This window comes from Benincasa hispida, chromosome 12 (genome assembly GCF_027475165.1).
Source record: "Benincasa hispida cultivar pf3 chromosome 12, pf3_genome.v1.1, whole genome shotgun sequence".
Lineage (NCBI taxonomy): Eukaryota > Viridiplantae > Streptophyta > Magnoliopsida > Cucurbitales > Cucurbitaceae > Benincasa > Benincasa hispida.
The window spans coordinates 674,468-692,463 of NC_143489.1; the positions used below are offsets into that span (position 1 = coordinate 674,468).

At 37.8% G+C, this 17,996-nt stretch overlaps 1 protein-coding gene across 1 annotated transcript; it reads right to left on the bottom strand.

Moving 5' to 3' along the window:
- Positions 1 to 14,811: 14,811 nt before the first annotated feature.
- Positions 14,812 to 17,391, bottom strand: LOC120092724 (cell division cycle 20.2, cofactor of APC complex-like). Its single transcript, XM_039050880.2, has 5 exons — positions 17,038 to 17,391; positions 16,489 to 16,761; positions 16,138 to 16,407; positions 15,450 to 16,031; positions 14,812 to 15,192 (listed from the first exon to the last, which is right to left on the bottom strand). Exons 1-5 carry the CDS (start codon positions 17,131 to 17,133, stop codon positions 15,049 to 15,051), a joined length of 1,365 nt encoding a protein of 454 aa, XP_038906808.1. The 5' UTR covers positions 17,134 to 17,391; the 3' UTR covers positions 14,812 to 15,048.
- Positions 17,392 to 17,996: the final 605 nt, after the last annotated feature.

Consider the following 17,996-nt stretch of genomic DNA (forward strand, 5'->3'; position numbering starts at 1 on the left):
TTCAAAAGCTTCATATTTTATCCCAAGAACATGTCAAAAAAGTTGATAAAAAAAAACCCTGGAGAGTGTTATTCAAAACAAGACAATGACATTACTTGAAAACGTATGAAAATGGGTTTATATGAATTTTCTCCTTTCCTTTTCGGGTTATACAAGTATTTTATTTCGACATTACCGATTTGAAAGCTTCAAATTTTATCCCAAGAACATGTCAAAAAAGTTGATATAAAAAATACATTGAGGGTGTTATTCTGAGCGGGATAATGACATTAGTTAAAAGTGTACGAAAATGGGTTGATACGCGGTATATCGTTTCTTTATCAGATACTACATGTATTTTATTTGGGAATTATCAATTCGAAAGCTTCACATTTTATCAAAAGAATATGTTAGGAGAAGTTGATGCAAAAAAAAAAAAAAAAAAAAAAAATTGGAGGATGCTATTAAGAATTGATGCAAAAAAAAAAAAAAAAAAAAAAAAAAAACTTGGAGGATGCTATTCAGAATGTGACAATGGCACCACTTGAAAACATACGAAAATTGGTCGATACGCGGTATCTCCTTTCTTTTTCAGGTGCTATAGGTATTTTATTTAGGCACTATGTTGGGCTATATGTCCTAAAACTCACAGTGTGTAAACATTAAATATATTATATTTGCAATAAAGATGTTATTGATTTTTTTTCCAATAAAGTTGTTATTGAGTTTGTAAATTGCATTTATAAATTCCTAAATCCAATAAACTAATGAACCTATGACTATAACATGAATACTTAAACTTTATGTAGATACACAAAAAGGATTAAGTTTGAGTATATAGCCAAAACGATCTATAAGTATATGGATAGGGTTGGTTACCTTATCTCGGGGACACTATGGATGCGGCCTACTTTGTATGTGATACAAACGATGTGATTCCAAAGTTGTTCATATGGAGACATGTGAGTGGGGGCATCTATGCAAAAGATGTTTGCATAAGATCAGACCACGAAATAGTCACTTTTATCATTTACTATTAAAACTAACTATTTCAATTCGATGACCTAAGGTAACTCGATCTCAATCCTAAGCTAACTTTGAACTCCTATTTATTCGAGATTATCCTTTAATCTGCATGGGTGAGAGCGGCTCAACATCGCCGCTCAATAAACTTCCCATTTTAGGGGTAAGACCGGATAGATAGTTGGGGACATAATCCTGCAAGACGGAATCCGCTCCTACCCATTTTAAGGTTAGCAAATAAGTTGTTCCCTTAAGTACTGACTCTTGGTCTTGGACAAAGAGGCCCCACCCTCTCTATAGCTGAGCGGGACTTGGTTTATTGGTAGAACTATAAACTAATTATTCATTAGAGGATCAGTGGAGACTTTAGGAGCAAGATGTATTACAGAAGTAAAACGGTAATTTTGACCTAGTTGTAAATACGAACAACCTGTGAAGGATTGACTTACTGATTATGGTTAAATCAAGTGGATAAAAATATATCTACAGTGAGGAGAGTGCAACTACTGAATTATAGTGGAGTGTCTTGGTAGTTAACGAATATTGATTAATTTGATTTAAAGAGTTTAACCAATTAATCCCAAATCGTTGGAGCTCATGATCTGTAGGTCCATTAGGTTCCTCTACTAGCTCGTAAAAGGATCAAACCTTAGAATAGCGTGTTCGGAGAATTTGGAATGTTCAAATTCGGTTTAGGGTTTGGATTATTATATTCGATATAATTAACATTTAATTAATAAATTAAATGGTTTTTTGGAGAGTTAAAAAATATTTATATAAGATTTAAATATTAATTACATGAATAAGGATTCATATTTGGATTAGGTATTTAATTAATTTAATATTTGATATTAAATTAATTAATTAAATTTGTTTAATTAATTATTTATTGAAAATAAAGTATTTTACATTTGAATTTGAACCTAACTAATTCAGAAATTATATTCTTTTAAATTTAATTTTATTTTATTAGAAAATTAAGTTAATTAAAAGAAATTATTTAAAAATTGGAAACTAGGTTTCCCCGTTATTCCAATATTCCTACACTTAATCCACTAAAATTATTGGAAGATTGAGTATCAATCTCCCACATTGAATTATTTGCATGCCTAATTTACTTAAATTCTTGCTAAATGAAATGAAAATCCATGCATGCAAAAGCAAAAAGCTGAAGAATTTATCCTGAATTTTTTTCTCTCCATCTCTCCAAAACTCATCCCAAAACCTATCTTAATTTGGATCCCACAATCCAATCTAAGGCCTGAGAATAGTAGAGAAGGCTCTTGTGGTAGTCTACTTAAAGATTTGGAGATGAAATTCGTGGAGATTTGAAGGAATCAAGTGAATTCATCAAATGTTGTATTCTTGAAACCCTATTTCTGATATTATCATGAACTTGCATGCTAAATTGCTAATACACTAAAATTGATGTAGTTAGAATGCTTAGGATCCTAATAGCTTTCATGTGTTGAATGTTAACTCCATCACATTATCGGTTTGAAAGCTTCACGTTTTATCCCAAAAACATGTAAGAAAAATTCGTTGCAAAAAAAAAAAAAAAAAAAAAAAAAAACTCAAAGGTGTTATTAAGAAGACAATAACACCACTTGAAAATGTACGAAAATGGGTCGATACGTGGTATCTTCTTTTTCTTTCGAATTCTACAGGGTATCTTATTTGGGCATTATTCAATTTTAGAGCTTCACATTTCATCCCAAGAACAAGTCGGAAAAATTTGATGCCAAAATAATGCCTGGAGGGTGATATTCAGAACAGGACAATGGCATCACTTGAAAACGTACGAAAATAAGTCGATACACATTTTCTCATTTCCCTTTAGATGCTATAGGTATTTTATTTGGACATTATCGAATCCTTCACATTTGATCCAATTAACATGTCGGGAAAAGTTAACCAAAAAAACCCTAGAGGGTGCTATTCAAAACGGGACAATGACACCACCTGAAAATGTATGAAAATGGTTGGTATGCGGTATCTCCTTTTGTTTTGGGGTGCTACAGGTGTTTTATCTAGGTATTATTGGTCCAGAAGCATCACATTTTATCATAATAACATGTTGAAAAAAGTTGATGCAAAAAAAAAGAAAAAGAAAAAGTGGAGGGTGCTATTTTGAACAGAACAGTGGCACTAGTAGAAAAAGTACGAAAATGAGTCGATACGTCGTATAACCTTTCCTTTTTGGGGGCTATAGGTATTTTATTTTGGCAATCAGTTTAAAAGCTTCACATTTTATCCCAAGAACATGTCGGGAAAAGTTCACGCAAAAAAAAAAAAAAATCTGGAGGTGCTATTCAGTACAAGACAATGGCACCACTTGAAACATATGAAAATGGGTCGATAAGTGGTATCTCCTTTCCTTTTATGTTGTTGTATGTATTTTACTTGGACGTCACCAATAAAAGCTTCACATTTTATTCAAAGAACATGTCGAAAAAAGTGGACAAAAATGTTGGGTTGTATGTCCTAAAATTCACAATTTATAAACATTAAACCTATTCTATTTTGCAATAAAGATGTTATTGAGGTATATTCAGTAAAGTTGTTATTGAATATGTAAATTGCACTTGAAGCCTAAATCCAATAAACTAACGAACCCCTGGCTATAGCATGAATACTTGAATTTTATGTAGAGATATAAAAGTGGATCAAATTCGAGTATATAGCCAAAACGGTTTATAAGTATATGGATCGGGTTGGGTATCTTATCCTGGGGACACTATGGATGCAACTCACTTTGTATATGATACAAATGATGTGATCCTAAAATCGATCATGTAAAGACATGCGAGTGAGGAATCCTATGCAAAAGATGTTTGCATAATACTAGACCATGAAATAGTCACTTTTCGTTATAACTTACTGTTAAAACTGACTATTCCATTTCGATGACCTAAGGTAACTTGATCTTAATCCTGAACTAACTATGAACTCTTGTTTATTTAGGATTATCCTTTAATATGCATGGGTGAGAGTGGCTTAACATCGTCGCTCAATAAGCCTCCCATTTTAGGAGTAAGAGCAGGTAGATAGCTGAGGACATGGTCCTGCAAGATGGAACTCACTCCTATCCAATTTTGGGGTTAGTAGATAAGTTGTTCCCTTAAGTATTGACTCCTAGTCTTGAACAAGGGCCCCTGCTCTCTCTACAACTAAGAGAGACTTGGTTTATTAGTAGAACTATAAACCAATTATTCATTAATGGATCAGTGGAGACTTAATGAGCAAGATGTATTACAGGGGTAAATCGGTAATTTTGACCCAGCTGTAAATATGAACAACCTGTGAGGGATCGACTTACTGGTCATGGTTAAATCAAATGGACAGAAATATATTTATAGTGAAGAGATGGCAACTGTTGGGCTTTTGTGGAGTGTCCTGGTAGTTAACGGATGTTGGTTAATTCGATTAAAAGAGTTTAGTCAATTAATCTTGGATCATTGGAGCTCATAATTTATAGGTTCATTAGGTCCCCTGCTAGCTCATATCGAACAACCTTAGAATAGTGTGACGAGTGAGTTTGAAGTGTTCATCTCGAATTAGAGAATAAGCATTAAATATATGCGATATATTTAATGACGTATCGTTCAATCGGAAATTGAATGATAAAGAAAGAGTTGAAGATATTTAAATAAGATTTAAATATCAAAACTATGAATAAGGTTTCATCAAGATTAGTATTGAATTTAATAATTGGATATTAAATTAAATTAAGTAAATTGTTTAATGAATTATTTAATATTAATTTGATTTAAATTCATTATTTGAATTAATTTTGAATTAAATGGAATTAATCAAAGTTGGTCAAAGTCAAATGTTGACTTGACCAAGCTTTGAAGGTCAAAGGTCAAAAGTTGACTTCACTAAGTGGAAAATTCCAAAATTAGTTTTAAATTAATTTTGAATTAAAATTGTATTTAATTAAAATTTGACTAAAGTCAAATGTTGACTTCAAAATAGTCAAAAGTCAAAATGTTGACTTCACTTAGTGGAAAGATTCAAGAATGATTTTCAGTGGAAAAATTCAACTTTTAGTGAATTAGTGAGTAATTCATTTGGCAAAGTATTGATACCCCCAAATTGAGTGCATTTTGAAGTGTCAAAATTTGGTTAACTCAATTTTGAATCAATTTTGTAACGACCCGACCCCCTAGGACTTAAGTTAGGCCATTACTAAATACATGCATGCATGGAACTCAAAACGACACTCGGTTATGACGAAATAAATGCTAATTAAATAAGGTAAGTTCAAAAAACTTTCATTAAATTCAAATACTAAAACAATAGTATGGTACCCATAAATCATAAAGGATAATAAATAAGTCTGAAAAACGATTCTTAAAAGTAAGTTTTAAACATCAAAACTAAAAGTTAAGAGAAACATGAAAAGAACTCTAAATTTCATGATGCGAAAGCGTAAAAACTAGTCCTAGTGGCTCGATCATGAATTCCATTTGTCCATCGCCGGTGCATCTCTACCCTTAACTGAAACAATAACATGAGAAAGAATGAGTATAAAATACTCAGTAAGTAACTCCACTACTGGGGTCAGGCTGGGCATCTATGTCCTTTAGATACCCACCTCTGATGAAACATATAAGCTGTTCTAGTCCTCATGGGACACATATACACATGAAACAAGAAGGAGGCTGAGTCCTATCCTACTGTAGTTAAGTATGTCCACTACCTCTGGTGAATCCCGAAAGAGACATAAACTGGTGAATCCCGAAGGAAACATAAAATCTAATGGGCATCTAACTAATCAGTAAGGACATTTGCACAGTCTCAACATCATAATCATCGCTGAAGGAACCTATGACATACATATAAACCTCAATATCATGGCTCTACAACATACATGTATACCTCAACATCATCAGATCAAATACAACCATGGAAGCACATACCATCTCATACTAGCATTCAAGTGTTTATGTGTATAAATAAATAATTCGGATCTCGTAATAGAACATACTTTGATCATGTTATACTATCAATCTATCATGTTGTCATTCTGCCATAACATTCATTTATCATGCTAGCATACATCTAATGCCTGGCCCGTGGGCAATTCTAGTAGTAAGATTACTTACCTCAAAGTTAAATCCAAAATTAACCCAAGCAATTAATCTCCAACAAAGTAACTCTCGAATTAATTCCCCTAGCACAAAACACAAACACTAAAATTCAATCTTTAGAGCCAAAACCAAAACATACCACATTTAATCCAACGAACCCCAATTTAACTTACCAAAGTTGTGGCTTGGTCCAAGATCAAATCCACAACCAAAAGTTTGATTGACCAACCCGAAACAACTTTTGCAATGTCGCACAATCCGCTTTTGACCTTGAAACTCTTCCAACACTCAAATCTATGGCCCAAACATGATGGTCGTTCACAATTTTAGCCAAAATCAACCGAGTATTCTAAAATCCCCACAGAAAATTCTAAAAACTTCTATCTTACCCAAAGACTCCGAGATTCTAGCACAAGTAATGGTGGCAGTGACAGAAGAAATCCAACGGCTAGGCAGCGGATCCGACGTGACGACGCGGATCTGACGGTGAGGTGAAGCGAACCTAGGCTGGACGGATCGGGCTGGATGACGGGACGTGGCGTCTGGACAAATTTGGGCAACAACATAGAACCCACGAACAACGAATCTGACACGTGGCTGGGTTGGACAAGCGGTGCGACTGAAGGCTGAAGGTCACTTATCTAGCGTGGCTTCAATGGGCGAACTGTGAGCAGCGTAGCGAAGCACAAGCGGTGACTGTGGGTTTTGGTTAGGTGAAATGGTGAGGGGCTGAGCTTCTGCAGCGGTGCGGCGGGAGGTGCTGGTCGAGGTCGGCGGCAGGAGGAAAAAGAAATTGGGGGGGGGGGGGGGGGGAGGGTGCTGGATACGTGAGGAAGAAAGGGGGGGTTTGATTTTTATAAAATAATAATAATAATAATAATAATAATAACAAAAGAGGAAATAAGTATAATTATATTTTATTCATTTCCTTATTCCACTTTATACTATTAAATTCCTTTCGTTTTCAAAAGAAAATTAATTCTTGCCATTAATTTCCAAATTGAATAATTTCACACCAACAATTAAATTCCCGCACTTACAATTGAAGTCCAAAATTCTAAAAATGCCCTCCAACTAATAACAATTACTGAAAGTCCAAATAATAAAGTTACTGAAATTACATTATTAATAAAAAATGTGCGGGGTGTTACATTCTTCCCTCCTCAAAGAACTTTCATCCTCGAAAAAGCTCTGAGTACTGGGCCTTCTCTCATTCTCTCGCTCCCAGGTAGCCTCCTTGAACTGGTGATTCTGCCACAAGACATTTGCAAAAGTAATTTCCCAGCGGTGCAATGTCTTTGCCTCTCTAGCGAGGATCTCTATAGGCTTCTCCTCGTAGCTCAAGTTGTCATACAACTGTAAGGGCTCGTAGTCAACTACATGGGATGGGTCTGTCACATACTTCCTTAGCATCGAAACATGGAAGACATTATGAACTGAAGACATTGTTGGGGGCAATGCCAATCGGTAAGCTACAGGGTCAACTTGCTCCAAGACCTCGAAAGGTCCAATGAATCTCGGACTCAACTTTCCCTTCTTGCCAAACCTCAGAATACCTTTCATGGGTGCCACTTTTAAGAACGCTTTCACACCAGTCTCAAATTCCAGGTCCTTACGTCTTACATCGGCATATCTCTTCTGTCTGCTCTGAGTTGTTTACATACGAGCCCTGATCTTTTGTATTGCCTCATTCGTGGCCTGAACTAATTCAGGTCCTAACAATTTCCTCTCTCCTACCTCATCCCAACACACAGAGGACCTGCAACTCTTTCCATATAGGGCCTCAAATGGTGACATCCCAATGGTGGACTAGTAGCTGTCATTATAAGCAAACTCCATTAAATACGTGAAGACTTTTCCAGAAGTTAGACGTGAAACGAGGGTCTCTGTCCGACACGATGGACACGGGCACTCCATGCAATCTCACCACCTCCTTCATGTATATCTATGTTCACTTATTCACTGAAAAGGTGAACTTCCCAGGTATGAAATGTGCTAACTTCGTAAGTTTGTCTACCACAACCCATATCACAGTGAAACCTTTGACTGTCCGAGGCAACCCCACGATGAAGTCCATAGACACATGCTCCCACTTCCATTCTGGTACACTCAATGGCTGTAACAAGCCTGCTGGTTTCTGTCTCGGGGCTTTCATCTGCTGGCACACTAAGCACTTATTGACGAACTCTGCAACCTCTCTTTTCATATCGTTCCACCAGTAGTAACGTTTCAGGTCTCGATACATCTTAGTGCTGTCGGGGTGAATCGAAAATAAGGAACTATGAGCCTCTGACAACAACTCATCTTTAATATCACTAACTGCTGGCATGCACAAACGCCCCTGATAAAGAAGGCCACCTTCCACTGAAACTGAGAAGTCGCCATCCTGGCCTGACTTCACCCTACGGACTCTCTCTTCCAGATAAGGGTCGTCTCGCTGCACATCAATAATCTTCTGCCTTAGACTCGGTCGCACCGACAACTGTGCCTTGACCTTTCCCACGGCCACTGCAATCTCTGCCCTCTCCAGTTCCCTGCACAAGTGAGTTTGTCTGGTAATGAGGGCTGCTAAATGAGCCACATTTCTGCTTAGAGCATCTGCCACTACATTTGTTTTTCCCATGTGGTACAAAATTTCACAGTCATAATCCTCTACTAGCTCCAACCATCTTCTTTGCCTCATGTTTAACTCTTTCTGAGTGAAAAAGTACTTCAAACTCTTGTGGTCAGTGAAGATCTATATCTTCTCTCCATATAAGTAATGTCTCTAGATCTTGGGAGCAAAAACCACTGCTGCTAACTCCAAGTCGTGCATGGGATAATTCTGTTCATGCTTCTTTAGCTGACGTGAAGTGTAAGCAACTACTCTTCCCTGCTGCATCAATACGCATCCCAACCCCTTCTTGGACGCATCACTGTAAATGACAAAACCACCTGATCCATCCGATACTATAAGAACTAGGGCTGAAACCAACCTCTGCTTGAGGTCCTAGAAACTGTTTTCACAAGCCTCATTCCAAACAAATGCTACTCTCTTCCAGGTCAACTGAGTCAATGGGGTGGCTATGCGAGAGAAGTTCTTTACAAATCATCTATAGTAACTTGCTAACCCCAAGAAACTGCGCACCTCACTGACTGTGGTTGGACGAGCCCAACTCGTAACTACCTTAATCTTTGCAGGATCCACAGAGACACCTTCCTTCGATACTACATGCCCTAGGAAGGACATCTGCCCCAACCAAAATTCACATTTAGAAAACTTAGCATACAGCTTATTGGCCCTCAACGTCTCCAAAACTTTCCCTAAATGCTCCTCATGCTCGGTCTCTGTCTTGGAATAAACCAAGATGTCATTAATAAAAACAATCACAAAGGTGTTAAGGAATTCCTTGAACACCCTATTAATCAAATCCATGAACACTGCTGGTGCATTCGTTAGACTGAACGACATCACTATGAACTCATAATGTCCATACCTCGAACAAAAAGTTGTCTTAGGTATGTCACAGTCCTTTATTCTCAGCTGGTGGTATCCTGACCAGAGATCAATCTTAGAGAATACTGTAGCTCCCTGCAATTGGTCAAACAAATCATCAATCTTGGGAAAGGGATACTTGTTCTTGACGGTCACCTTGTTCAGCTCTCTGTAATCGATGCACAGACGTAACGATCCATCCTTCTTTTTCACAAACAAAACAGGTGCACCCTATGGTGACACGCTAGGGCGTATGAAACCCTTGTCCAACAATTCCTGCAATTGGACCTTCAGTTCCTTCAACTCTGCCGGGGCCATCCTGTATGGAGACTTCAAAATAGGGGTTGTGCTTGGTTCTAACTCAATAGCAAAATCTATCTCCCGTCGCGGGGGTAGTCCAGGAAGATCCTCCGGAAAAACGTCTGGAAAATCCCTCACTACTGGCTCCGAAGTCAAGGTGACTTCAGTCTCTCTAGTGTCCACCACACTGGCCATAAAGCCCTAGGCTCCTTGGTCGAATAGTCTACTGGCCTTCAATGCTGAAATCACTTTGGGTAGGATTACGGTCCCAACCCCATTAAACTTAAAACTGGCTCCTGTAGGAGGGTTGAAGATGACCTCCTTGTGGGAGCAATCTATGCTGGCATGATTAGCAGCTAACCAATCCATGCCCAATATCACATCAAAATCGTGCATATCTAAAATTATCAAGGTTACATCTAATGCGCGATTGGCTACCTCTACTTGACATGCTTTTATCTTTTCTGTAGCTAACATGATCTCTCCTGATGGAATGGAAATGGACAATGCAAATGGAAAAGGTTCTGAGTCTAACATGGCATGCCTCATAAATGCAGCAGATATAAACGAATGCGAAGAGCCAGAGTCAAATAAAACTAAAGCATGGTGTCCCAAAATGGGAAGTGTACCTGTTACCACTGTGCCTGACTTCTCAGCCTCACGCCGAGTGGTAGAAAACACCCTACCCTACTGTTGTTGACGACTCGGGCCTCCCTAAAATAAACTTACGGGCTGGCCCCTGTGTTCAGGCGCGTTCCTCCTCGGGCATCTATCTAACATATGCCCCTTCTGGCCACATCGAAAACAGATCCTAGAGCCGGCTAGACAACGTCACCAGTGTCGCTTACCACAAATGGTACATATCGACCTATCCTCCCTACTATTCACAACCTGGGAACCCTGCTGTCCCTACTAACGTGGACCATTCACTGTGTTTTGGCTCCTCTACTGATGCTCAAGAGCCCTGTGTTCAACCTTCCTTTTCTGACCTGAGAAGGTCCCAATCCCGAGCGACCTCCTATATTCCTCTCCCACTTGGGAGTCAGTATCAATCCTCACGACCGCCCGTAGTGTCGCAACATACGCCTTGAGGTCCAAGGCATGCACCATCCCTTGCAGTCTGCTCCTCAGGCCCTGGATGAATCTCTCTGTCCTCGCTGCCTCGGTGGCTACTAGTTCAGGAGCAAAGCGAGACAGCTTATCAAATTTCTGCTCATACTCCTCCACCGACATAACTCCCTGCTTCAAGTTCAAGAATTCTGCCTGTTTGTTGTATCGGATGTTGGCTGAAAAGTACTTCTCATAAAAACGCTCCTTGAACTGCACCCAGGTTGCAAGTTCACCACCAGTATCAATCATCTTTTCTGCTGAACGCCACCAGATTTCTGCGTTATCAGTCAACATGAAGACTGCACATTGAAGCTTATGCTCTTCCGGGCACCTCATAAAATGGAATATTGTCTCAATAGATGACAACCACATCTCTGCTTTGGTGGGGTCCCCCAACGATCCATCAAAGGAGCGAGGGTTATACTTCCGGAAATCTCTCAGATGTTTTGCCTCAAGAGACAGGCCCTGCATGTCTCTATCCTGCGGTCGGGTCTGTTGTAACTGTTCGAGTGGCATCGGTTCCTCCTGGGTCTGGATCTAGGCAGTCTGTCCTGCCACCGTGCTACGAATCAGCTCCTGCAGCTTTCCCATTAGAGAGGATGCAACAGCTTCACTAATTCTAGCTTCCATCGTCTTTTCATCAATTTGGGTCACAGACGGATTTGGAGCCGCCGGAACAGTCTAGCTACTCTTAGCTCTCTCTGCTTGCATTTCCTCTCTAACTGTCTTTCTTGTTCTAGGTTTAGATGCCATGTCCTGTCATAAATTCATACGTTAACTAGCTATTTCTGGGTCTCTCAGAAATCATGCATTTAAAACACTACATCACTGTTCTCATATATGTATTGAAACTTTCATTAGTAGGACGTACCTAGCGATGACGAGGGATCCGTTACTGGGCCACAGGGACTATCTAGACTTACGTAGTAAGTCAGTCTACAAAACCCAAAACATGGGCTCTGATACCAACTGTAACGACTCAACCCCCTAGGACTTAAGTTAGGCCGTCACTAAATACATGCATGCATGGAACTCAAAACGACACTCGGTTATGACAAAATAAATGCTAATTAAATAAGGTAAGTTCAAAAGACTTTCATTAAATTCAAATACTAAAACAATAGTAGGGTACCATAAATCATAAAAGATAATAAATAAGTCTGAAAAATAATTCTTAAAAGTAAGTTTTATACATAAAAACTAAAAGTTAAGAGAAACATGAAAAGAACTCTAAATTTCATGATGCGAAAGCGTAAAAACTAGTCCTAGTGGCTCGATCACAAATTCCGCTTATCCATCACCAGTGCATCTCTACCCTTACCTGAAACAACAACATGAGAAAGAATGAGTATAAAATACTCAGTAAGTAACCCCACTATTGGGGTCAGGTTGGGCATCTATGTCCTCTAGATATCTACCTTTGGTGAAACATATAAACTGTTCTAGTCCTCATGGAACACATATACACATGAAACAAGAAGGAGACTGAGTCTCATCCTACTGTAGTTAAGTATGCCCACTACCTCTGATGAATCCCGAAGGAGACATAAACTGGTGAATCCCGAAGGAAACACAAAATCTAATGGGCATCTAACTAATCAGTAAGGACATTTGCACAGTCTCAACATCATAATCATCACTGTACGAACCTATGACATACATATAAACCTCAATATAATGGCTCTACAATATACACATATACCTCAACATCATGGTTCTACAACATACATGTATACCTCAACATCATCAGATCAAATACAACCATGGAAGCACATACCATCTCATACTAGCATTCAAGTATCTATGTGCATAAATAAATAATTCGGATCTCGTAACAGAACATACTTTGATCATGTTATACTATCAATCTATCATGTTGTCATTCTGCCATAACATTCATTTATCATGCTAGCATACATCTAATGTCTGGCCCGTGGGCAATTCCAATAGTAAGATTACTTACCCCAAAGTTAAATCCAAAATTAACCCAAGCAATTAATCTCCAACAAAGTAACTCTCGAATTAATTCTCCTAGCACAAAACACAAACACTAGAATTCAATCTTTGGAGCCAAAACCAAAACATACCACATTTAATCCAACGAACCCCAATTTAACTTACCAAAGTTGTGGTTTGGTCCAAGATCAAATCCACAACCAAAAGTTTGATTGACCAACCCGAAACAACTTTTGCAATGCCACACGATCCGCTTTCGACCTTGAAACTCTTCCAACACTCAAATCTATGGCCCAAACATGATGGTCATTCACAATTTTAGCCAAAATCAACCGAGTATTCTAAAATCCCCAAAGAAAATTCTAAAAACTTCTATCTTACCCAAAGACTCCGAGATTCTAGCACAAGCAATGGTGGCGGCGACAGAAGAAATCTGACGGTTAGGCAACGGATCCAGCGTGACGACGCGGATCTGATGGTGAGGTAAAGCGAACCTAGGCTGGACGGATCAGGCTGGATGACGGGACGTGGCGACTGGACAAATCTAGGCAACAACACAGAACCCACGAACGACGAATTTGACACGTGGTTGGGCTGGACAAACGGTGCGACTGAAGGCTGAAGGTTACTTATCTGGCGCGGCTTCAATGGGCAAACTACGAGCAGTGCAGCGGAGCACGAGCAGTGATTGTGGGTTTTGGTTGGGTGAAACGGTGAGGGGCTGGGCTTCTGCAGCGGCGCGGCGGGAGGTACTGGTCAAGGTCGGCAACGGGTGGAAAAAGAAATTGGGGGGGGGGGGGGTTGATTTTTATAAAACAAAAAACAAAAAAGGAAATAAGTATAATTATATTTTATTCCTTTGCTTATTCCACTTTATACTATTAAATTCTTTTCATTTTCAAAAGAAAATTAATTCCTGCCATTAATTTCCAAATTGAATAATTTCACACCAACAATTAAATTCTCGCACTTACACTTGAAGTCCAAAATTCCAAAAATACCCTCTAACTAATAACAATTACTGAAATTTCAAATAATAAAGTTACTGAAATTACATTATTACTAAAAAGATGTGCGGGTTGTTACAAATTTCATGTGATTGCTATATAAATAGGACGCTTTGATAAAGATTAAATTAAAGCTTCTTGGCCATTTTGGTGATTTTCAAGTTAGTTGAAAAACAAATTCTTCCTGACAACTTAGAGATTCTAAAAGAGTTTTAGAATTGAAGTCCTTAATTATCTCTCAATTTTTATTCTAAATTCATCCCTAATTTAGTCCCTCACCAGATCCCACCATCCCGTTCTAAGGATGGAGAATAGTCGGGAAGACCTCGTGGTAGTTCACAGCCAGTTCGTGAGAAGATTAGAGCGAAATTGGTGGTCAATTTGGAGCTACAAAAGTTGTAACTCAAACCCTAATTTCAAAGTTATTTGCATGCATTTTTTATCTTTAAAATGAATGAAATTCAGAGTGCTTAAGATTCAAAATTGTTAGTGCTTAAGATTCAAATTCTTTAAAATTAATGAAATTTAATGGATTTCTTTTTCATGCTTTTTCAATCATATATTTTCATTTCGAAAATACTTAGGTGTTCCTTAATGCAATCTATATAACTGTCAAATAAAAAACTGTGATGTGACAAGTTTTATTTTTTTATTCAAAATTTGTTACTGCTCAACTCAAACATATTCACACCTCTATTTTAATGTTTACACATTTCAAGCCTCTCTCTCTTTGCTTTGCATGCCCAATCAAATAAAATTCTCAAACTTTGCTACATGTGTCAAAAGTCAAAAATGCATGTTATACTTGGGAAATGAAATGAAATAATGGTGCAGTCTGATAAACACAGAATTCAAGCACACAAAATAAATTAAATTAATCATCACATTATATTTCTTGGTAAACTTTATTTGTAAAGTACATACAAAGACATTCTCTTATGTCTGTCCAAAAAAAAAAAAAAAGAAAAAGAAAAAAAAATCTCTCTTGTATATATCAAATACAAGAAAGATGTGTAACACTAATTTTTCTTTATCAACCTAATTTCAGGTCTTCCTACCTGTATATGATTTGTATTAAGTAAAAGTATATTATACATTCAATTTACCGAATACGATTGATATGAGCAAAGGGCTCTGTGTTATAGGATTTCGGAGTAGGTTTAGCTACTTCAGGAGCCCCAAAAATATGCCATAATCTCAATGTTTCATCTGCTGCTGCTGAAGCCACAGTGCATCCATCTGGACTCTGTAATTAAACATCACACCAACACAGAGCATAAGAAACAGTCCAACAACCAAACACCAACACAGCTATGAGAATCAGTCCATCAAAACTAATTTGTTAAATTTAAACTACTACTTAAATCCAAAAGCAAGCATACATATTATTCATATTCATCATCGCACACTCACTCTTGACTTGTGAGCTTGAAAATTTAGTATAAAACAAGTATATTTATCATGCTTATACTAAGGTTATGATAAGAACCTAAATGTAGGTACCTGAGCCATGAAGAGAACTCTTGATGTATGACCCGTGAGCTCTCCCATCTTCACCATTGAAGGATACTTCCAAAGAGTGAGCTGGTTCTGGGCGAACCCATGGGAGCTGAGAAGCTCTCTCTCATTTTTATTCCATAGTAGAGCACATACTTGAGAACCAGTATCAACAGAATTCAAACATGCTCCGGTGTGGGTGTTCCAAAACTTAATGGAACGATCTCCACTGCCTCCACCGGATGCTAGCAAGTTGCCTTGGAATGGACACCAGGCAAGGGCCTTGACTGCAGAAGTATGATCCTCAAGCCTGTGAAGCCATTGGGTAGCTGAGTTCGAAGATGCTGTTGATCTGTCCCAGATATGGAGGATATTGTCATTCCCTCCACTTGCTAATTGTTGTCCAGATAATGACCATTTAAGCCCACAGACTTCTTGATCATGGCCTCTATAAGTTTCCACTATGTGATCTCTAATTCTCACATCATTGTTAATGATCTTCCCATCCATTCCTCCAGTTGTGAGAATGTGATTGTTCCATGCCAATGAGCCCACTCGCATCCTATGGCCACCCCTCAAAGTTCTTAGCTGCATTACATCATCACCCAAAACAATTCAGGATTCAGATCATTATGTATTTTGTTAAATGTATATAAGGAACTCAATTTTGAAATGGCAAGGCTAAAAAAGAAACCTGTCTATTCGAGAGCGAATCCCAAAGCTGTACTTCAGAATTGTTCAACCCAACAGCAATGTGTCTTCCATCAGGAGCCCAATTCACACTTGTTACAGGACCAACTTCATCATCAACCGTTACAAGTTCTGAAGTAGAACCATCTTGTGCATTCCACAAATATACAGTGTTCCCAAGAGCTATAGCAAGCACGTTGGTGCTGCCCCAATCCAATAAGTTCAAGTAGTAATCATCAACAAGATCAGGAGCATCCAATGTCTTTTCAGAGGTCTGCCATAGAAAAATTCAAATTTCAGAAAATACCCAGTTGATGATTTGAGGAAAATTATCAAACATTTAACTGCAACTCACCTGAGGGATATGACGGCGGGCCTTGACGGGTTTATCATGAGAAACAGAGGAGAAGAACTCCTTAGGTATCATCTCAACTGGTGCAGGAGGTTTGTTCTTGAACGCAAGGATTCGAGTTCGATTCATGTTCAGTGTCTCAGCCAACCGCTTCTGATAAGCTTCCTTAGACGGCGAACTAACAGAAGGATTTTCCTTACCTTTCCTCCCATCAGTAACCATGTAATGCGCATAATCGAAATCCATAGCCGATCGATTCGGAATAAACCTATCCAACTGCAATCGAAACAAAGAATTAACCCATTCGAGTTAATATCGAAACAGAGAGAATTCTTTGATTCAGAAAAATAAATACATATAGAGAACAGCATCAGTTAAGATTAAACCCATCCCCAATCGTAATCGAAACAAAGAATAAAAAAATCGATCCGGCTAAAGAAAACCCTAGTTTAAATTCAATAGGGAAACAGGAAACCCCATCGATTAGGAAAATTTCATATAAAAAACAACTCATCTTCATGTAATTAGTGAATTCAAACAAGACACACTTACATTTTCTTTTGAATGCTTTTTCTGGAGTTGCTGTTCTTGAAGAGGAAAGCGAGAGTGATTAGCTTTAGAAGAAGAACTCAAAGATCCTGCATCCATAACGTTAATTCCCAAAAACAAAACAATAATACTAAAAAAGAACGGAAAAAAAAGAAGAAAAAAAGATGAACGAGCAGATCAACACGGTGCTGCAGCACAAAGAAACCTCTGCAAATACTTGAATAAAAGAAATTCGTGAAATTGTATATCAAATCAATCAAACAACAACTAAAAAAAGATCGAAACGAAAGTCAGAGCACAGTGATGAAATTCGAGAGCGAGAGAGTTTTGAATTGGAAGTGGTTACAAAGTTCTGATATTTTGCTCCATGCACATTTGGGAATTATAAATAAGGCCAAAGAGACGATTTTAGATTTCGACCGTTGAAACATTCTGACGAAGTTACCCTTCCATGTTGCTATTACCCACTGTATATCAAAGGGGTATAATTGGCAATATGATAAAATATTACCAAGTGATCGCTGAATCTGCGTTTTAAAATTTAAGAAATAATAACAACTAATAAAGAGCCGTTGTAGTGGGCGTATTATCTAGAGAAATTATGCCTCTTTCCATGTTTATAAACCTATTCTTATATCCTCTCCTTATTAATCCCATAAAAATAAAATTAGAAAAAAATATATCTTTTAAAAAACAAAAATATCACATATCATTATTTTATTAGATGGTATTTGGGATGCATCCAGATAGGTGCATCTAAATAAGCACCAAGTTTTTTTCTTTTTAACTTCAGACTAAAATGAAAAAAAAAAACTGAAATTTGAATTTTATTTCAAAATTATCTAAATTTATTTAATTTTTTTTTTGTCTATTTTGTTTTTATTTCATATTTGATTAATTTTATATTTATCTACAGATAAATTTTAGATAAAAAGGACGTTGGGAATTGAATGGATTCTTTT